This window comes from Falco biarmicus, chromosome 4 (genome assembly GCF_023638135.1).
Source record: "Falco biarmicus isolate bFalBia1 chromosome 4, bFalBia1.pri, whole genome shotgun sequence".
NCBI lineage: Eukaryota > Metazoa > Chordata > Aves > Falconiformes > Falconidae > Falco > Falco biarmicus.
The window spans coordinates 23951433-23973608 of NC_079291.1; the positions used below are offsets into that span (position 1 = coordinate 23951433).

The 22176-nt window shown below is 40.3% G+C and overlaps 1 protein-coding gene across 13 annotated transcripts in view; it reads left to right on the forward strand.

Moving 5' to 3' along the window:
• The window catches only part of TNS3 (tensin 3), a 281293-nt gene that overhangs the window by 180835 nt on the left and 78282 nt on the right, over positions 1-22176 (forward strand). For 12 of the 13 annotated variants that reach the window (XM_056338690.1, XM_056338693.1, XM_056338703.1 and 9 more), the window contains 6 exons: positions 1988-2100; positions 3192-3252; positions 3384-3459; positions 7689-7818; positions 8815-8880; positions 11569-11673. In XM_056338690.1, the coding sequence (XP_056194665.1) occupies positions 1988-2100; positions 3192-3252; positions 3384-3459; positions 7689-7818; positions 8815-8880; positions 11569-11673 (551 nt within the window). The remainder of the gene's footprint in view (positions 1-1987; positions 2101-3191; positions 3253-3383; positions 3460-7688; positions 7819-8814; positions 8881-11568; positions 11674-22176) is intronic. The other variant, XM_056338691.1, reaches the window with a different exon arrangement.

Genomic DNA, 22176 nt, shown 5'->3' on the forward strand with positions numbered 1-22176 from the left:
GGATGGAGACTTGCTTCATTCTTCTGGGAGGTGGGGCGCAGGGGAAGCCTCGGAGATGCAGTTCACCTCCTGACTGATGGAGTTAGTGCCATTGCTCAGCAGGACTTGAACTTGAGCTGCCCGTACCGTCTTCCAGACCCGCCTGCACACAGGGGCTTGGGAGTGTCACTCCCCGTGAGGACAGAGGAGGTTTTCCAACTGTCTGTCAGAACCGTTCTCCTGAGCCTGGCCTTTCCTACCTTTGCCTGGCCTGGCAGTGGCTACTAATCCTATTGCAGAGAAAGGAGAACCAACTCTGTAATATTTATGGCAAGCTTATAATCCTTTTTTGATGCCATTTTGATCAGCTGGTGGCCTGAACACCTTTTTAATGTGCTTTTCCTCTGAATCTACTCTTGGATAATTAAGTAGTGATGTCCTTGTTAAAATCCAGTTTAGGTAAATATCAGAATGATAAAATTTGAAAATAAACCCATTACTTGTATTTTGAAATTTTTTCTCTGCTAAGTTTTGTCCAGGAAAAAAAAAAGAAATGGAGGCCATTAAATGCATCAATCCCGAAAGTATCGCTTAGCTTTTCCCCATTGCCAGCTGGATGCTGGAAGAGCGGCAAGAAAAGCAACTAGAGACCAGATCTGCCATTCTGAATCCATTCTGACAATACTTAGAATGGAAAATTCTTCAACTGCTTATTTGAGAAGGTTTGCATGAGTAAGAAGTGCAGATACCCTTCATTGTTAAAAATTTCTCATAAACCTTCAGGATTTGAAGTCTTTGAATGCGCTTCTCAAAAATAAGCCAGCTGCCTATAAGCCTCTTAAATGCACTGCCTGGAGAAAGGGGTTCCAAACTTCAGCCAGATTTTTGGAGTAATTAAAAACAGGTAGTGGTAGAGAGAAATTGTTCAGCCTGAGAGGTCACTGACAAAGTGTTTTACCACAGTGTTTTGTCACGTAGGTGGGACAATGTGTATCTTTGTGCTTCTGATGTACCAAATATTTTCAGAAAAATGGAAGGAGGAAACCAAAGAGCAGATGTCTTTTCTTAGCATTTCAAAATAAAGTGAGCTTTGCTAGCTGCCTATAAAAATGAAACCTATTTTAAGCCACTACAGCCCCTGTCTGGTGCAGTAAAGCTGCCGTTGTTGGGCAGGATGCCTTTAGTTGTGGTGTTACTGGGGGCATGCAGTCAGGGGTGGGTCAGTGAGCCCCCGTGTAAAGGGGGAAAAAAGAGGTGATATTCTTCTTTCTGTACATTCCAGAGAGTGAACTTAAATGAAGGACATGTCACGAGTGTGGAAGAAAAGGGACTCAAAACCAGCAGAAAAATTAAAGGAGGATGTTTTCCCCAGCTTCTTTAAGGAGACAGGAGGAATTTGTTTAACACACACTGCAGTGATGTTCACTTGCGTGCGTTTACTCATCAGCTTGTGACCAGACCAGGGACGAAATAGCAGAAATAAAATGATTTTCATGTTGCTATGGTAGTTTTCCTCTGTTTGGTGCTAAATGAGGTAACTTCTCATTGTGAAGATGTTACTTGCCTGCGCAGGCTTTAATGCTAAGATTTTGACAAGGGCACTTCTTGCTCTTGTTTTAATGACATGCAACTTGCTGTAAGGCAGTGGGACCCACGTCACGCAGCTGTGAAAGCCAATGGAGACATTCAGGAGCAACTGGGAATGTATGCCGGAACAACTGACATTACTGTCTCTTCTAGTTCCTGTCTTTATCAGAATAGTGATGTAAATAACTAAGGTAACGATAGCAATGTAGCAGCCATGGATTTAATAAAGTGGTAAACTAAAGTGTCTTTTCATGCTGTTTTTTGAAGACTCTTCTTTTGGAGTTACGTGTAATGTCGCAAAGCTATTCACTTACCCATGACCTAGAAGTATTAATGTGTAAAGAATGTATTTCCCCGATATGGTTGTTTGTTCCCTGATATTACTGTTTTTATTTAATTCAGTTAAATTTTGTGTTTTTAGATACGTGCAATTCTTAAGTGGCCTTCTATCTGGATCTGTGAAAATGAATGCAACCCCTCTTTTTCTGCACTATGTTATCCTTCACGGCATCCCAAGCTTCGATGCTGGTGGAGGTAAATTACCTAACTTTTCCTTTCCAAGTGTAGGCTCAAAGTCTTGTTTCATTTTGGAGCTTTCTAGAAAGCCTCCATGAATCTCAAAGTAGAGTCAGTGCTCCTTGATACCAGTCTAAATATTCCCAGTAGAAGAATCAGGAGAAGAGAAATATCCTAAAAGTAAAAATTACAGCAGGTGAAATCCTTTGTTAAATGAGGCATTGGTGCTATTCAGGTCTGTCTAGTTTCTGAACAGCTGTGGTCCTGGTCCCTGAAAAGGAGCTGGGAACGTGGTGAGATCTCACAGTCATTTCCTTCTTGTTTAGGAAACATAATCATAAACTTAATCTCTTTTCTGTTTCCTGATTGGATTTCCTGTAGGAAAGCCATTTGGATATGTTGAGCTTCTAGGGTGGCCTGCTATAAGTGGCTTTAGGATTTAAATGCTATACCAAGATACCGTGCTAGAGCATAGTAAAGGAGTATAACTGTATTTTTATAATCCGAGAATTCAATAGCATCTGTCTTTAGAAATGTCATTGTCATGGATTTGGAGTGCTCCATTGTCTTCGGTGTTTAGTTTGGTTTTATGTGTAAAATAACTATTTCTGTAAGGACAAAGTATTGTTTGCCTAGCAGAAAATTTAAGGGACTTAGTTTTGAAACAAAACCGTAGATCAAATATTCTGTTTAATTTTGAAAACGCTTTTTGTCTTGGTTTGGGGTGGGGTTTTTTGTTTTGTTTTGGCAATTGTCTGTCTTCCCTTAATAATTTTGTTTTCCTGCAGAAAAAGTGGGAAGGAAGGAGGACAGACATTTAATAAGGAGCAAAGGGTTCCCTTTTTCTTTCATTACCGGAATACTTTCAAATCCCCTCCTGTCCAATTCACAAGTAGTCTGAAGATCAGGGAAAAGTGACATTTTCATAAAATATAATCAGATACTTTTTTTGGGGGGGAAAATGAATCTGTCAAAACCAGTTTTACTTGGAAGGATATTTTGACAGCCAACATTGTGCCACTTTGCTCAGTGCATTAAGCTTCCTAGTTGTATTATTCAGATAAAGGAAAATAATTCCAAAATGTTCTTTTCTGTTGACTTCTTTTCAGCTTGCCGGCCTTTCCTGAAGTTATACCAGGCTATGCAACCAGTTTATACATCTGGAATATAGTAAGTCGTGAGCATTTTCAGTTTTGTTTGAATCCAGGTTTTAATTCTCATAATTGCAGAATTTCATAGTCTTTTTTTGCTTTTTGTTTCTTTAAACCATATATTTTATTTTTCTTTTCTCTCCTGTTAAGTAGCGTAGGGCCAGAAAATCAAAGCCGAATCTGCATTGCTATAGACCCTGCCCAGCTTTTGAAGGGAGATATTATGGTAAGTTTAATTGTATGGAATGAAAATGCCATTTAGTTTATAGTCTCTGACCTGTTTTGTGTTCTTGTAAAAAAATACATTGAGCAAATGGTTGCAGATGTACTCCAAAACAGGTTATTAAGTTAATTTAGTCATCCTCTCATCAAACTAGAAGGTTTTTAGGAGCTGAAACAATTGCTGTCAGCATTCCCATTTCGTAGCATCACCAAGTGCGGTAAGGCCTGTGGCGCTGTTTTCTTTAAGAAAATTGCTTTGGGGAGTATTTGTAACTTGGCATTAAAATACCAGTGTCCTATAATTTGGCAGGCAACGTGCACAATCATAAAACTATATGCTGTAAAGAAAACACCTAACTAATTCTGAATTGGTTTGGAACTCAAAAAGGTGTGATACCAAATGAAAGCTTTTTGATTCTACAAGCACATGCAGTATTTAGAAAGCAGTTTATATGTGTTAATACAGGGCATGTAATTCTGTGTGCAGAGCATGACTCTGGTTGAATTGCTGCACTAGCATTTTAAATACCTCAGCTTTCTCTCTTGTCATGCACTGTTATGCACAGAAAAGGTAAAGAAAGATAGTTGGTGTGCCTTTCAATTTGTTAAACTAAGGGAACAGAAGAACCTGTGGAATGAATGGTGGGGAGAAGTACTGTCAGGAAATATCGCTGGTCTGTTGCTACTAGGTTTCGTGATGCTTTTTTCTTTTATGTACTACTTTGAGAAATGTTGGACCTCAGTGTAAGAGGTTCTTGGTGTCAGGGTTCTGTTTTTTTCTACCTTTTGAAATAATCTTTTTTATTATCCTTCTTCTGCCTTTCCTACTTCCCCTTTCCATTCAGTTTAGTGTGTTGTTTGTTCTTTCTTTCACTGAAAAATGGAGAATTTTTTTGTTAAATATACTGTTAGAAATTGGTATACTTTGGATGCTTGGGACAGTTTCAGATTCAGGAAGATTTGTTAGCTCATCAGAGGACTGATGGTGCCTAAGGAAGTGGAATAGCTCACAAAAGAAATCAGTCTGAGACCAATTTGGTATCTCAAATGTGTGTTTAAGATGAAAACTGAACACATAGCTTTTCAGTAATACTTGCATCATTTAAAAAGAGATCAACTTCATTAATCCCAAACTATTATTGGAGGTAATTCTTCTGAGCAAGCCAGCATCTTATTCAGCATGGTAATGTTTCCTAAACAGAAGACTTCAGTTTGGAATAATTTTTTTACTATGTGTTAAAGGAGAAATTCACACAGTTGTGCGTACCACTAGGCTTGCTTTAATCACAGCTCAGAGTAGGGCCACCACCTCAGTGAGTGGCCGAGAACAAAAGGATGCAGCACAGCTTGTATACACTTACCAAATCATTAGTCAGTGCCCAAAGTTTTTAGGAGTTTCCTTGGGTCTTGTCAATTCTGCAAATCCATCACCTGACCCTGTCCCAGTTGATTCATCCATTCTGGTTCCAGTCTCTGCCTCAGTTTCAAGGTCCCCTTCGGATTGTGGTCTTCTTTCCGCTTGCTTGAACTCACATAATCCTTCAAGCACACGTACTTTTTGAACAAGCAGTTCCTATTCATCTATATCAATTTTTCTAAAGCCATCTGCATTTCTGAGAGCATCTGTGTATATAAATCGATCATCCATTGCTTCTCTATTCTCCAGCTGATTAACTGGACTGAGTTTTAAACCAGCCTTGGGTTAGGGCTGTACAAGGGCTGAGGCCTGGTGCTGCTAGTTAGCAGCTTCAGCACTTTGAATTTCTTAATTCAAAGTATATTGTCTTTTAACATATGTCTAAGTAAAAACATCAGTGGTTTCAGGAAAAAGAAAAATGTGTAGAATGCTCCACCTCCAACTCCATGAAGTTTAACCCCTTGAAGTGCCTGGGTTTAAAAAAAAGACAGACTTAAAAGACTTGCTTGTCTGAAGTTCAGAGAATTTGTTAACACAATGTGAGTAACACGTGGTGATGGAGCACAGCCACAGCCCTTGAAAAGCTGCATTGAGATCTGTAAATGCACAGAGTATTGCCCAGCACATTACAGTGGCTTGCAGTAATTCTTGGGTATGGCATCAGAACGTAGTGGAGCCTGAATTCAAAATTAAGCTAAGGCTTCCTTGAAAGCTTGTTATGTGTACTGGGCACTGAGAGATGTTTTCAGTATTCTGGGTATTGGCCAGATTCAATGACAATTTTGTGTAAGTTGTTTATGATACGCTGAGTTAAAATTATTCAAGGCTGTTACTTTGAATTGCAAAGTGGAAAGAAGCAGGTGCTATGTAGTTTTCTGAACTGACCCAGATACACTGTTTTTATAAACATAATTATGCAAAAGACAGTAGATTCTGCGTAAATCCAGCAACTGTGCAAAGCCAAAACTCTTGGCAAGTTGGAGGATAAAAAGTATTGTTTAGGGATTTAGTCTTCTGCATCTTCAGAAACTCTCATGTTTGAGCCACATGTAAAAATGACATGATTGTTTAAAACAGCTAAAGTTAATGTTTTAACATTAAATTGTGGAGGAATGTACATAACCTTAAAGAAGCTCTTAATTCTTTTTGAGCTTCTTTTTGCTCAAATAATATAATTAAATGTAAACAGTTACTTTCAGGCCAAGTATAGGTTTTGGAGCAGGTTAGTTCTAATATCTCTCATCAGGGGTTCTCTTAATCCCATTTCTGTCCATTTTTCATTCCTGGGCAAACTTGAAGTTTTCATCCTTTATGATGATGTTTTGCCTTTACATAGGGTTGCTGGGCATAGTGGAGAACAAGCATTTATTTATTCTTGATTCAAGCAGTCTTAACTGTTTCTCCTACCTTGTATTTTGGTAACCTAAGGGACTAACTTATGGCCGTGGTTCTAGCAGAATGATGCTGATAGTTGTGTTGGACTAAAAGGAGATAGCTCCTGCTAGTAGGCAGGGGTTTGTATGCTATGTTAATTTTAGTGAGTGTAAAGCGTTGTTTAAAATAAGAAGCAAATAGTATTTCACTTGGTATTACCACTGTGCTGTAGGGAATTCTCTTCTGAAAAACAACCAACCAACCCCAAATCCTCACTTGCAGATAAAATAATGCTTACTTGCATAGTGAATCTCCTAGCCTTTATAAAGGGTTAGAAATATAAGGTTTGCGTAGAGAATACCTGAAAAAAAACATCTCTTATATATGGGCTGAAGTATTTCAGAAATTGTCCTATGTGCCATGTGTCAGCGCTGATTAACTTAGGAATTTAAGGCATCGAGGAGTTACTCCTGTAACGAAAGGTAGACAGCAACAGCTTATGTTAGCTTTTTCAAATCCTGTAGTGAGAAGAATTTCGTAACTGTTTTAATCCCAGTTTTCATAAGCATCCCTCTTAAACCCCTATGTCTTTATTGTATTCAGTTTGAATAACTATTTGTTATTCAGTCTTTTCTAAGACACTTTTCTCCATCTGTCTTAAGAAAAAAGGTGATATTTGTTGTCGTCTTAATGCATTTCAGTAACATCTGCTTTATCATAAAATCCCGATATCATCAGGATAATATCATAACGTTTTCAGCCCTGTGACTAAGGTGTTACCAATATTTTTATGTGTTCCTCTAAGAATGCTGAGTGGCTTTGTATTACAGCAGACTCAGAGAATTAACAGGTAGAATATCTTTAGGTCTAGCCTAAGGGAAGATGGTATTAGAAAGTAGGACTAGATGTTAATTTCGGAGAGTTCTGTGTTGTTCTAGCTGTGGTATAAAAACTACTACCAACTGCCCACAGTAGCATAAACCAAGATTCTATCATCACTAGAGTAGGTTTTTTTTAAAGTCCTAAAGTAGGTATAATCAGCTTGCAGGCTGGCTTCTAAAGGCTCTGCATATTCTTCAGTTATTTTGAAATGGATGTGCTATAATTCAGTTTTACATTAATTTGGTACCATGAAGAATTACGGACACAAGTCAGCATTCCAACGTTGTACTGGCAGATGTTGCACTTCTGAATCATAATCTACTGATTGGTGACTGACAGCGATGAAAATAGTAATTACTATTTTTACACATCCAGAACTATCTTGCCTTGGGCCTGTATAGTTTTAAAGGGTTGAATAATGCATACCCTGCCTGTTACAACATCAGGGATGTCTGCAGCAAATTGCACTGTGGCTGCTTTACTTACTAACTCATGCATACAGATGCATTTGTTCATATTTGTGAGAAATTACTTCCTGATGTGTTTCTCTGTCTTTCTAGCTCAAGTGTTATCACAAAAAATACCGGTCAGCTACTCGTGACGTGGTTTTTCGCCTTCAGTTTCACACTGGAGCCATTCAAGGACATGGCCTGGTTTTTGGCAAAGAGGATTTGGACAATGCCAACAAAGGTACTTGCCTTCGTAGCTGGCTGGATGCGGCTGTGTGTGGGGGTGTATGTGTGTGCCCGTGCATGCGATGATCATCTTCAGGACCCATTTTGAAAAGGATTCTTGATTGGTTTTTTTCTATCCTTATTTTCAGGGAAAGGGAGACTGCTTTGTGTTAGTTAACTCATAGCACGTAACATAGGTAAACCCCTAAGGAGAAGAAAAGCTCTTCAAGTGAGTTAATTTGGCAAAATCACTCAGATACTCCTATGTAGTCCTTATTGCATCCTCTCACATTTGTAAAAACAACAGATTCTTATTTGAAATGGTGACTCTATTAGTCACCATCACAGGAAATAAGGTGGGCTGAGTGGATCCCTTTTTTGGCTAAGGAAAACAGTCATAAAGTCTGATACTGTGTTTGTGACCTAGTCTGCCTGGGTATGGAGATCATTTAATATGCCTCAGAATGTACAAAAATAGAGGCAAAGTTTTCAGACACATTTGAAAATGTGCTGGGCTAATCTTTGTATTTTCCAAATTATTGATTCAGTTTTATTTTGATGTTTGTATGCAGGATTGTAACTCCTTCACCTTATGTTACTGGCAAACTAAAATCAAACATATTTTCCTGCAACATATGGTTACACAAAAGTTTTGTGGTCAAAGTACTGCAATTCAGCCTATATAGAGAACAATTGTAGTTTGCTCCTAGGTGTGTTTTGCTTAAAAGCCAAAGCCAGCCATGTCTGTCTAGAGAGAGGTTTGGGAACTGTACGTCTCTTCTGCTTTGGACTGTTCTTGGAAGTAAAAAACCTCCAGCTGATGCTTATGTGGTCTTTTCTGGAGATGTGTGGGGCAAAGGATGTGGCTCTTTTAGAAGCAAATCGCTAAACCACAAGTGAGAAGAGTGAGGAGGGTACATGTATTAATAGTTGTAGAGAATCCTGATTTCTGAGTGCCTTGGAACTGCTCTCCTGGGAGATAGCTTGCTGAAATACTATCCTTCATTTTCAGATGACCGTTTCCCTGATTATGGCAAAGTGGAATTAGTGTTTTCAGGAACACCAGAGAAAATTCAAGGTGAGTATACAGAAGAAAAAATGCTCTTAGTTTGAAAATAAGATGCACTGAAATGTAAATTTTTTAAAAAATATATCCTATTTTCCTCTTTCATTCCACAACTCTTGTAGATCAGAAATCCAACTTTACGGTTCAAAATGTAATAAAGTTACTGGTTTCACTTTGAAAAATTGAATGAAGGCTGTATTTACAGGAGCAGAGGAGTGATCAGATTTCAGTTTAAAACTATATCAGAACAGTTGGTGATGACTAGTAGAAAGCATCTGTGTAAAACAATGCATAGTATAGGTAGCTTGGTCTGGCACAAGTGGCAGCAGTGGCCTATCCCATAACCTTTTTTCAATGTTGTCCATAACTGATGATATTTGCAGTGGTGAAGTCTGGACTGTCTTCAGTTTAGCACATTTATAGTTTTGTTGGAAATGAGTCTTTGAAGTTGCCTTGTAAGGTATATCCTGTATGCCTCCAGAATTCTGTGGTAATGTGGCTAAGATCATAGGTAATCACAACCTGCAATAAAAACTTAAGGTTGTGCTTAATATTGTAGTTTGATTCTGTTAATACATGGGTTCTTACTCATTTTACAGTGTCCCAAAAAGTATGGATTCTGCATGAGACTGAATGAAAACCAAATACTCTTAACTGTCTTTCTCATACATACTTCCAGTGTCCTGCGAATTGTGTGTTTTCCTTGGTTTTTTTTCCTCACCAGTTTGATCACTTAGAAACTTGTAGTAGCAGCCAGTGAGCAGCTGGATTCTGTCCAGCTAAACATGAAGATCTCACTTAGCCTGTTGGAAGGCCATTTAAGAAAAAAGTTTTTATAAATAAATTTGTCCAGCTTGTTCTAAACATTTCTGGATAGGAAATGCTTGAAGAGAGGCCAGCTGACATGTCTGAAAAAGGATCAAAATTGTTTCAAGTTTCCCTTCCTTAGATGGCAAATCAGAGGGGTGTTTTTAGCAGTTCTAAGTAATTGGAAGTTTGTATTGAATTGCTATCTAAGGGATTAACGGGCTAGGAAAAAAGAGTTCACCTTGAAGTATTTATTTACAATTTCTGCAAAATTATTTTCCCACATCTGAAAGTATTATAGAGTCATAGAAGAGCTGCGGAGTATCTCTAGGCATCCCCCTGCTGAAGGCAGGGCGGGCCATGAGCTCAGCTCAGCTTGTCCAGAGCTTTGTCCATTCAAATCTTGAAATCCTCCACGGCTGGCGACTTCCAAGCCCCTATGGGCGGGCTGTTCCCGTGCCTGACTGCCCTCGCAGTGCATTTATTTTTTTCTTAGATTGACTCTAAACTTCTCTAGATACAGTTCATGCCTGTTCCTTGTTGTCCTTCTACCCTGCTTCCCCACCTGGCTCTGTCTCCTCCGTGGCCTTTGGGGAGCTGCTGCCAGCTCCCCCCAGGATGAAGAAGCCCTGGTCCCTCAGTCTTCCCTCACAGGGCAAGTCCTCCCATCTCAACCACCCTGGTCACCCTGCCCTGAGCTTGCTTCACTTGATTCATATCTTTCTTGTATTATGTAGCTCAAAACTGGACACAGTATTCTAGAAAATAAGCAACTGCGATACAGTTTTTAGGAAAGAATGCACTTGCTGGAGGTCATGAGACACCTAAAAGTTTAGGTAACAAACTTTAAAATCTGCCTTGTGACAAATGACATCGCAGAAAGTCTCTACAGGTGGGTTTTTTTCTGCCAGCATATAAAGGTACAGGACCATAGCATTCTTGTCCTTCTGATTTTAACTATCCTTGTTTTAAAAGTCACAGCATGTGCATAATGTTCTGCTGCTTGACACCAGTTTGCAAGAGGACTTGCTTCTCCAAACACAGCCAAAGAGTTGATAACTGAGGATTCTCTGTTGCTTAGTCCAGAGAGAAGAGCAAAGGCAGACAGCCAATTTGATTTGTGTTGGTGTCAAAGCCAAGTCCAAGGTCATGAGTCCTTGATGCCTGTGCTTTGTGCTTTTGAATCACCGAACCACACCTAAATTGCTCATGGTATACATTTAAAAGCTGAATATTATCTTACACCTCATTAAGGACAGAAAATCGTGGGTTACTGCTGAAAGTTCCAGGTGTCTTTGGCAGAGCCTGCTGAAGCGCGGGCAAACATGTAGAAGGCAAGGTGCCCAGCGGGGGTTCTGCCAGGAGCTGGAGAATGGCTGGCACGGCACCCTTGGCACCTGGGGGAACTGGGAGGGACACAGAGTGGTGGTTTTCAGCTCTCCTTTCATCTTCAGTGATAAATTGTGCTGGTATCGGAATGATAATCTGTAGCCAACTCTTCTTTTAGCATTCCTTTTGTACCATCTCAGTATAGATCCTTGTGGTTTCATTCTGAACAGCTATCTGTTTTATCGTGCCGGCCTACGGGGCTGAGTGGGGATCAGCTGCCGGAGCTGTGCCTGGGGGCTGATCCGTTTCCAGAGCCACGGCATAACCACGAAGCTCAAGATCAAATTCTCTGCTTGTACCCTCTGTCATGAAACATAGATTAAGCTTTTTTTAGCTGATTTATATAATCTTTCTTCCCCTGTTGCTGCTGCTTCCACTTCAGAATATGGTGTTGTAGTCTGGGGAGCAAGCTTCTGTCAGAAGGCCACGTACATATGTGCGCGTATACCATTACCAATGTGGCTATGATAATGTTTGGTCTCAAACAGACGTTTATTTTTTTAGGATGTGAACACCTTCAGAATGACCATAGAGTGACAGTTGACTACAATACCTCAGACCCACTAATACGCTGGGATTCCTATGAAAATGTGAGCCCTGATGGGGAAGGTGAGTAGTTCCCTTACACAAGACCATGGCAAAACATTTTGCATCTGTGTCACAGCATTCAAAAGGGAGGAAGGAGACCTCATTTGTTTGAACCTAATGCCACTTTGTTGCTGTGTTAAGTGGCTGTCAACCTTTCCCTGTTTAACTTCAGTGGCTCTATTGGCAAGAAAGCTGCAGTAGTTATTTGAGAGAGATTCTTGTCAATGCACTGAATTAGACAGAGATGCAACTGGTTGATACGAGTTACATTTTAGTGGTTTGGTTTTTTTTTTTTCCACTAAGGCTTTTAGTTGCAATACTAATAAAGAATTTTAAGATCAACAAAATGATGTGGTGAGTTTGTAGCCTTCAGTACTTATTACTATGTTATCTGGAGCGTTGCAGGAGGTGCACCAGGCTGCGAAGTTACAGATAAACAAACAGCAAAGACTGTGTGTATTTGCCTATTTCCCCTCATAAATGTACTTGTTTCCGACTTGCTCTTTATTTCTTAGACTTTTCTCTTCTGTAATCTGCTGATACGTGCACAAGATGAAAGCCTCCAGTAGCTGTCTTCAGATTCTTTGCTTGAGTGAATGTTGTGCTTTTAATGTGTGTAGTTTTCCTGTGAGGACTGAGAATGTCACACCTGTGTCTGTACACCTTGGTGCGCATGCAAGCCTGACATTGTTGCAAGTAAAAACATGAGAGAAGGTACTGAATGGATGCCAAAGTTCTTGTTTTTACAACTCTCCTGTTACGAAATGAGAGAGAGGCAGAGCTAGGGTACTTAATTAGCCACTCTCTAGGCTCAGTTTCCATTGATTTTTATAATCTGAATTTGGCATTGACCATCTAATGACTACATTGGTGAGGGTTTTAGGGGCAGAGGCATAGTGGGAGCTTGACTTTTTTTCCACTGCATCACTCTTGTGAGTATTTTCTCATCCACAGCAGACTCCAATCTGCAGAAAACTAGGGGAAAATAGAAGGTGGAAAGAGAACAGTCATTTGGCTCGTTTACATGGGGCAGTTAGAGCACTCCGAAGGGAGTCATCAGAGGTTTTATAGTTGCATGAGACTGTACAGTGTCTTTTAGAAGGAATAACATCTGAGAGACTGAATCTTGGCTGAAGAAGATCTCAGTTTCTACCCAGAATGTTTCCATATCATTTGCTTCCTTTCCTTCCCCCCCCATCCTTTTCCCTGTCCTTTGTATATACATAACCTTCAGCAAGCAATGCATTGATATCAAATGTTTTTAATTGCTGAGATTGATTGGATAGGTGGATTTGACCTTCCCATTGTAATGTGTCACACTGTAGGTAACTGAATCAATATGGGAAATTGAAAGCTGATATAAATGTTTGGACAGCACACTGTTGGCAGACACAGCACTGTTCACTGCTCACGTCTTGTAGAAGACTTGATCGCATACCACTCACAAGCATGTTCTCCTGATGTTCAGGGCTTCAATTGTGAGACTAAATAAGAGCTTATGTGTGTAATTTGCGTGCATGGTATATTTTAAGTACCTGAGATACAACATAAATATGATTAGGATAGCTCTTGAGAAGTTTATTGTTCATCTGCAGAGAAATCCCTAGAGCTGAAGCTAGGGAATATACCATAAGAACATGCGATATATCCAGATATTCTTTTCTGAAGCAAACGTTTAGGAGGCAGGGTTTTACCCTGTGATGCCCAACAACTGACCTGCAGGCAGAGCATTTGCTCCTGCGTAGGTTGGACAAAAGGTCAGGAGGGGCTAAAGCACATACACAGGGGACAGCTACATTTTTCTCCTAAGGGTGAGATCTGTACTGAACACAAAGGTAAGCTTAGTATGCTGCCTGAGGTAAACATAATTTGCGTAGGTCTTCATTTATGTAGGATTTATAAACAGCAGGATGGACTTCTCTTATAGCCTGTACAGCGGTTCAGTGTTGTGCTTTTACGTTACAAAGATGTGTTGAGTCCTAGTTTTGACCATAGGTGAGAGACCACTAAGAGGAGATGCTGATTTCACATCCAGAAAGTGAGCAAAGTCAGAAACCTTGGTTTCTGAAGCCTTTAGCTACAGTCCTGAAGGCAGTGAGAGAATCTTTTCTGTACCTCAGAAAAGATTAAGCTACAAAATGGGGTGCATTTGGAAGTCTGCGTAACAGTGACGGTATGTTGAAGATGCCGGGAGGTCTCAGACAGGGTGCCTGTTTCAGACCCACTCCATGTGAAGGTAAACTCCTAGCTTTATGTAGGGACTGATCTTCACAGTTTTACTTGTACCTGTTTTCCCACAGGAATTTCAGTAGGAATAATATGAGACGTGAGCGTGACGCATGATTCTTGTATTCCAGTTATACACTGTTTTGTTCGTTTCAAAAGTGTGTGCCTGTGAAACTGCAGATGAAGGTGGCCAGGAAGGCTATGGCAGAGCTTTGTGAAGAGAACAGGATTTGCTTTGTAGGTATATGTGTGGGGAATGGCTGTTTCCAAGCTGATGTGTCAAAATGAAAAATTAGAAATGAACAAGAGAACGGTATGTCCCTTTTGAAATCCTACACCTATTTGGCCTTGTTACCAAAAGAACAAAAGATGAAAGGGCACGATAGAAGAAAGATGTACCCAAAGTATCTTGGTTCGTTGGCATGATAGAGCATTGCAGACAGAAGCAGTTGCCTTTTAAATGATCTTGAGCCCTTTGATGGTAATAAGGTCGTACACATTTGTGTTGATTATAGCCAGGCTTTAGATGGTTTGCTCTCTGGATTTAGTTCTTTATCCCCTCAATCTTAACAATATAGGAATTTTGACAATTAGAAAGCAATAAATTATTTTAATTTCTTCTCATCAATGTTGTTTCTCTTCAGATCCCTTGGGAAGTGTCTCTTGTAGACTGCACTAACAGTCCCCCATAATAGGCTGAACACTTTATTAAGTTTCTAATTCTAAGTTTGTATCAGACCTCCTCCACCTTGAGCAGTGCATTAGCAGAGGGACTTCTGTTACTCTGGATTAGAAGTATGCAGTCAGGCGTGGGATTTGGAACCACAAGAATGAGAAGGTCTTCCTCCTGCCATGTAGAAGTCTGAGATGGTTCCCATTGGTTTTCTTGTGGTTTTGAAGTCATGGTATTCTTCGAGTCTTGTGTGTGTGTTTTGTGGGCAGGAAGGAACAGAAATGACTTTTGATCTTGCTGAGTACTGTGTTGTTGGTGTTTTTTTGCCTTCAGGCATCACTTACCATACAATAGATGTGTATGGATTTACAAAAGGTTGCTAATTTGCTGCAAAATAGCAAGTTGACCACAAAGAGATACCACCTGTGGCCACAAATGTGTGGTATCTTCTGTTATGTGAAGAGATTTAAATGTGTCCCAATTCCTCTTGATAATTGTGTGTCTCAATTTAAAACTTGGATATTGTAGCTCACATACTTCAGCTGCGCTTCACTCTCTTCCTTTTGATTGCTAAGATCATATCCCTCTCCTTTGTGTTTGGACTGATTTGGGGATTGGGATTGTTCATCATGGTATTTTGGGAGTAGTTGAAATTGTGATGGACTAAACTAATGCTGGGTTTAGCTATTATTATCCTTAAAAACTAGTAAAAACAATTACTGCTTGTAATTATGGCATTTAGGGCAGGGAGATAGGGAGTAGTGATAAATGAGGATGAAGTATTTTCTATGGGACCATAAAGTTGAAAGAAAGAAGTAATCCCTTCCCACTTCCTGAAAAACTTTCATATGCTTTATACTTACTAATTTTTCTCTCTCTCAAATACCAAATGACAAAGTTTTGACACCCCACACGCCCATGCCCCCCCCTGAGGGAAGAGAGGTAAGTGGAAAAGGGGTGACTTGTCTTTTGTTGAGGTGGTGTTTTTTGGTTCTCGACAATTTTCAGGATGATTACTTGGCACAGTAAGAGATACTATTGTAAATGAATGCTTCCCTCCTGCTGAAAAATTCAAGTCTCCTTTTGGATAGGAACCATCCGTTTGCGTGGAACCCACCGGTGGATCCTGGTACAAGCCTGGGCTCTCAGGTGTTCTGCAAATAAAATCAGAGATATTCAAATAAAAATTAAATGTACTGCCAAAGAGTAGAAACATTTTGATAGAAGAACGTGAATAACTGGAAGAAAAGATGAATGTTGCTGTTACTTTTGCAATGCCTATAACTGCTTCATCTCAGTTTTATTCTCAATATCCTGATAGCACACTAAGATTCTTCTAGAGAGATGGTGAATCTATCATGAAGGAACAACTCTATCTTAAGACAATGACTATGGGATGTGTGTGACTGGGATGCTGTGCTGCCATTTGTGTGTATAACATTCAGTTAGCCGAGATACAGGATTGGTTTTGTTGTGCATGGTTGTTTTTTTTTAACAAAGACAACTGGTAAACATCAAAGGTTATAGTTGGCTAAAATGGCACTTGTAGTTTTACTGAATTCAGTGGATTGGCAACAGAAATGCACCTGGTTCTTGTTCAGTGTTCCATTTTAAGACATTTCACTTCTGTTAACAACCACTAAATCCCTCTGTAGTCTTTTGTCTGCCAGCACTACAGTATGTGGAAAGCAAAGAACATGTGCACATATTAGAAATTGGTTGAAATAGCAAAAGAAGGACTTTCAGCAAGTCTTTACAAGGCAGGAACTTATCTTTCTCAACAGCACCTTGCTGTTTGTTTTCTAGCAAAGTGTGCGTTTGCTTGCTTAACAGTGTTTGTTAATTAGAAAAGTAGTAACCTGGGAAACAAAAGGATGTTTTTAATTCAAACCAAATAGGGATAGAGCTGAGTGAATCCAAATTCCTGTATCTTGAGAGGGTTGCTTTACAAATTTTCTAGTCTTTTGTAACTGTAATCAACACCAATCAGTCAAAAATTGCTAAATATTTATAAACTGGTTTGCTCCTGCTCTTTTTCTTTTCATAAAGGAAAGTATCTGAGAAATGTTTCCAGGTAGGCAATAACCAACATTCTGGTATGCACCCATGTCATGTGATTAGATGGGATGTTTGACTTTTATTGAAATTTTTTCTCCTCTTCAACCCAAAGTAAATAGCTATTCAATAGGGAGGTGCCCCCTCATGTAGTTAAACACTTTTTTTCCCAGAGGGCCCCTTCAGTATTGCAAAACTCAAGGGCTGAGGCAAAACTACTTGGCTTTGGTACCTTAACAGGAATGCAGATGCCTACCAAAGAAAACAGCAGGTCTGATGCGATTTCTGGTGAGTGAAGCTGAAGGATAAATTGGTAGCGAATAAATGGTAATTGCAGCTTTTAGTCACCAGCTGGATGCAGTACTCTTTGAGACAAAGAGAGATTTGTTAGAAGGTAGGGATGACAAGGTGTCCTGAAAGAATTTCCCTTCTTTCTCTCTGACAATGAAAATAGAGACATCTACAGAAGATAGAGAAATTTACCCTGTAAAATGCTGCCAGCTTGAAACAGTATCTGAAATGCCTTGGAGTGTCAGCTTTGAACTGGTTTTCTCTGAGGAAAGTTATGCCTTCTATTTCTTGAAATTTTGTATGTTATTTTTTTAATATATATATATATAATTTTAATCTGGTTGGACTTCCTAATCATGAGGCTCACAATGAGCTGGAGGAAGAATTTAAATAAAATGGTTTCTTTTTTATGTCAGCAATATTGAATGCAAGCACAGGATTACAAGGTTTCATTTCTACTTGTGCAGCAGTAGGTAATTCTCTCTCTCCTCCTCCTTTAATACAGCATTAATTAATTTAACACAGCATTAAATGTGGCTTAAATATTTTTCTTTAACTCAATATGTTAGGGACCAAATAATAAGTTTATGCAGGTGTTTTCAAGATAGTTCTTGATTAGCTAATACTGCCCTGGACTGTAATCTTGTATTTTCATGTTTGGCTTTGTTGGGTTTTTTTTTGGGGAGTGTGTGTGTTGGTTTGGTTTGGTGGTGGTGGGGTTGGTGGTTTTTTGGGGGTTGGTTTGTGGTTTGGTGTCTTTTTTGTTAGCCAAAGAAAAAGTATTAGAGTATTTTTGGATTGGTCAGTTAGGAGCCAACAGTGAAGTGCAGTCAGGGGCCAAGACTTTCAAAGGATTTACTGATTCAAAGTGACCTTTTTTTGGCTCACTTTTAAAGACCATCCTTTAAGATACACTGAACACCTTTTTGAGAGTCTTGAGTGTTTACTTAAGTGCTAAGCTCAGCTCCAGAACTTGGCCTGCTGTGTTCTATTGAAAAATATTTTTTTTCCTTTTACCCAAACACAGGGGTGTATCAATGAGGCAGTGTCTGAATTGAAGAATGATGTGCATTTTACTCAGTGCATTGGGATTCTGCTAGGTCCCATTTGTCAGTTCTGCTGAGTTTATATTTATCTCCGATAAAACCAGAAAAAAATCAAAATGCTAAGTGCCAGTGAGACATGGTTATACCTAAGATAAATATTGGAAGCCTTATGTCTGAAAACAAGAACAGGTTAGAAGCAGGATTCCCTAGGCATTTACTCTGTCCCATGTCCTCTGGTTTTTTCCATTAGCCTCCTGCCTCTGACTGCCTGTTGTTTCCCTTCCTGGGCACACTGGCCTCCATTCACCCTATCATCAGGGTCTCTAACAGTCCCCAGGTTTATTGGAAGCACAGGTTGCACATGTCAAATACTTTTAAAGCTGCTGCAGAGCCAATTATTTGCTTTCCCAAAAAAACCCAAGCAAAACCCAAAGCCCTAAGACCTTTTTAATGTCCTCCAATTGCTTTCTGTCCTGTCTCAGTAACAGGCAGTGCTGTTATCCCAAGGATGTTATTCACCAGCCCTTTGTCAAAGGCCTTCATTACACTTTTGTACCCAGAGACCACAGGGTGGAATTTGAAGGGTTTAGCAGACTTTCAGGGTACATTCAGGTATCTTTTGCAGTTCTGTTTTTATGAGATGTGCAAAAAACCTCTTTCTTCAGCACAGAAGGATTCTGACAGTAGAAACTCAGAGGAAGGTAACAGATGTGACCATGGCTAGCGTTCTCTCTTTTCCTTCCCATGTTCTATTCATATTGCCTGGGGGCCGTTACTTCAGGCCATGTAATGCTTTTTCAAGCCAGTCTCCTTTGCTCAGCTCATTTGGGTTCCTGAGCAGGCTTGCATTAACCTTTGAGCATGTGCCTGTTTCTCAGTCGTGTCAGCTACAGCCTATGGTTGTTAACATTGTTATTTTAAACACTAACATCCAAATCAGTATCTCCTTCCACATGCACATAGCACAGGAGAAGCCTCTTTGCCTAATTTTACAGTCTGCTCATGGCCTTAGTATGAAAGGCAAACCTCCACCAGTGTGCCTTCCCTGCACCTGCCTCTTGAACAACTCTTCGTCCCTCTTGTGAAGGCCATAGGGTATCCCACCTGTTTAGCTTCATTAGATATGGAAAAAAACCCCTTCATGATGCTGTGGGTGTTGGAGAGCTTTTATTCCTGTAACACCTGACTTGCTTGGGAGTAAAATTAGCATGGCGGCATCAGAGATTGAAAGTGTAACTGGAAGAAACAAACCAAAAAAGCCTTAGTGTAAGTTGGGATCTGGTGCTTGTTTCTTCTGCGACTTGCCCAAGACCAGAAAGAGAAGGGTTTAAGTTCACTCTCTGTGCCGGCCCCCGAGCACACATACACAGAGCTGCCTCGTGCTCCACGCTCTCTGTAGGAGGGTTCAGTCCAGCAGCCAGTGAAAATGGGCACAGAGAGCATCACCAGTCATGGTGCCATTTGCACCTGGTGTGAGGGTTTGTGCTGTCTCTTAAATGAATGCATTTGCATGAATAAACTGGTGATTCATGATACCAAATTCATTATAACCCCTAAATGGCAAATCTCTGGGAAGACTTACAAAACAAAAGACAGGCCTCATATGAGAGTGGTTGGAGTTTCTTGGGGTTTTTAGGCCACCATGAAGCAGTAGCAATCCTTCTTCTGGTAAATGCCTGAAGTAATCAGAGTGTTCTGACTTTTCCTGAGTTTGAGTGTAATTACTGCCCATTTTGCTGGTCCTTTAACATCATGCACCTTGCCTTTTTCAGCTAGGTGCCTTGTCAGTGACTCTCTTCTGGTCCCTGTTCAGGTAGCCACTACCACTCCCATCACAAGAAGACTAATGATGCCATGGTACAGTGTTCACCCTCCCCTCCCCCTTGGCAGGTGTGTCCTGTGGGTCAGGAGGGCCTGATGGGTTTCTGCTAACAGCTTGTGCAAAACATTATGGTTTTGGTTGGGAATGTCTTGTTCCGTAATCAATGTTAGTTTTTGAAGGAGAGCTGTTCCAGCAAGTTGAGCATGCCTTACTGTGGAGGTGGTCCTGCAGCTGTCTGGTTGAGTCTGGCACAGTGGTTAATGAAACATGTTAGTTTTTGCCATGTACAGAGGTACTGAGGCAGTGAGGTGTCTTCCTGGGAAGGTTTCTGCAGCAAGCATTTTCTACAAATAGTGGTTCTCTTTAGTGGACCATAGGAAGATAAAGTGAGAGGGTTTCCCCTGCCTTCCATGTTTCCAAAGTGGTGTTAATACTTACACAACCACTTCATAGATGTGCCTGGTGGGGTTTTTTTTCCCTTGACTTCAGAAAAGGGCAGAATGAAAGACGGGCCCTGCTGACTCCCACAACTTCTGATTTCAAGGTCTCATTGTGTGTTGCAGCACTCTCCAAACTATCAAGCTGCAACAAGGTCTTTTACCATCTCATACCAACATAATCTTCATGCCAGTCCCTCTGCTGCCTTCTCCATGTCTCTCCTCATCCAGGGCATGCATTCTCTCTCTTCTCTCTGCTTCTGCCTCCTCTTTCTTCCTTGGCTGCCCAACCCCTTAACAGAACCAGCCACAGCTGCACCTCATCCACATCAGCCAGCCCACTGCCCCTGAAGCCAGCCCACAGTTGTATATTATCAATGTTAATTAACCCAGCTTCATTCCTCTACACAGAACTACATACTTTATTATGTTAGTATATGCTTGTGTTGAGCGAGTGTTGATTATCTTCAAATACTCTTTTTGAGTAAGGTAAATTCTTTAATTATTATCCTATAAGGTTACAATACATTACTTCTATTGCTCTAATACCTGAAAATAAGCCACAAGTCTCTTGAATCCTAGTGCAAAACTTTTGAAGTTTAATTAGTAAGTTAGGAAATGAAAGCGCTCTGCTAAGTGTACCTGTCCCTTAGCTTTCCTCGCCAATACATGGGCTTGTTTAGAAATACTTGCTGATCAGTTTAGTGAAAGTGCCACTGAGTGGCAGAGCAATTTTATTAATAATGGTAATACTGTTAAATTACACATTCCATACTCAACAGAAAGAGTAAATTCATTATGTTGACCTTTCATGCAGCCCTTTTAAGCCCTTTCCTTTTTTATCATGGTCCTATACGGTTTTCAGCAACCATGTAGAGTCATCAGTGTTTTTCTGCTGCTTCCCATTTAATGACCTTAAAAATTTCTTGCTGGAAGCATCAATTCTTTGTGCTGGGATCACGGTGCTTTTCTTTTGATTGCAGGTGGGCAAAAGTGGGACAGTATATTACAGTAGTGTTCTAAACGTGAGTTTGTGCTGGCTGGCTCTGCCTGTGTTCCGTGCAGGACAGCTGTGCTTTTGGAAGCATGTTTTTCTTACTCCGGAGTACTTGTAAAATCATTGAACTACACATGTGATCCATTTGAATGGCTGGGAAATACACATCAGCATTTGCACAGCATAAAGATCCTGTGGGGTCTTGCATGCCCTCTCTTTTGCTTCTCAAAAGATTTAAGGTTTAAGGTTTAAGGACCTCATGTGAGCCTGAGGGTCTTGCTCATACAGCATGTTGCTAACAGCACCCCCACCTCCAGCTGCTTTCCTTTCAGTGCTTGTCTGCTTTCTGGTTTTGTGATACATGCCTTGTTTTCTTCAGCCTCTTATTTTTCAGTTGGAGTCAGAGACTCTATGCAGAGCAGCATAGCAAACAGAACTGCTTCCTGATGGCTTAGCTACTGCTATTTCATGTTGGAAAACTGGTTCTTTAAAATGCAATACATCCATGAACACCAGCAGCTGCTTGAATGTCTTGGATAGTTAGGGAAGGAAAAACAGTGGTAGAAGATGACTTCATACCTTTCTCCTTTCTTTCCAGTCCATTTTGTTATCCTCAAATTATAATTCTCTGAAAACCCTCTAAAAATGTACTAAAGGATTGCCACATAAATGTTTATGAACTAGGAATTAATCTTGCAGCCTTGAAACAATTTACCAAATCAGGACCTACTTTTTATATCACAGTTTGGGAGTTGCACTAAATGCAGTTTGAGGTCTCCAAATTGTAGAAAGCACTGCAGCTGGGCAATGAAGAAGTCTGAGATGATGCGGATTCACAGTGCAGGGCCGTATCTTCTCTCCAAAACTTGTGATCACTTCATTGTGATCAGTTCATTTGGGTGACCCTTCTCTGCCGCTCTGTGCTAGGCCAGATTTCATCTGTACTCGCAACAGTCAGCACAGAAGCTTTGAAGGGG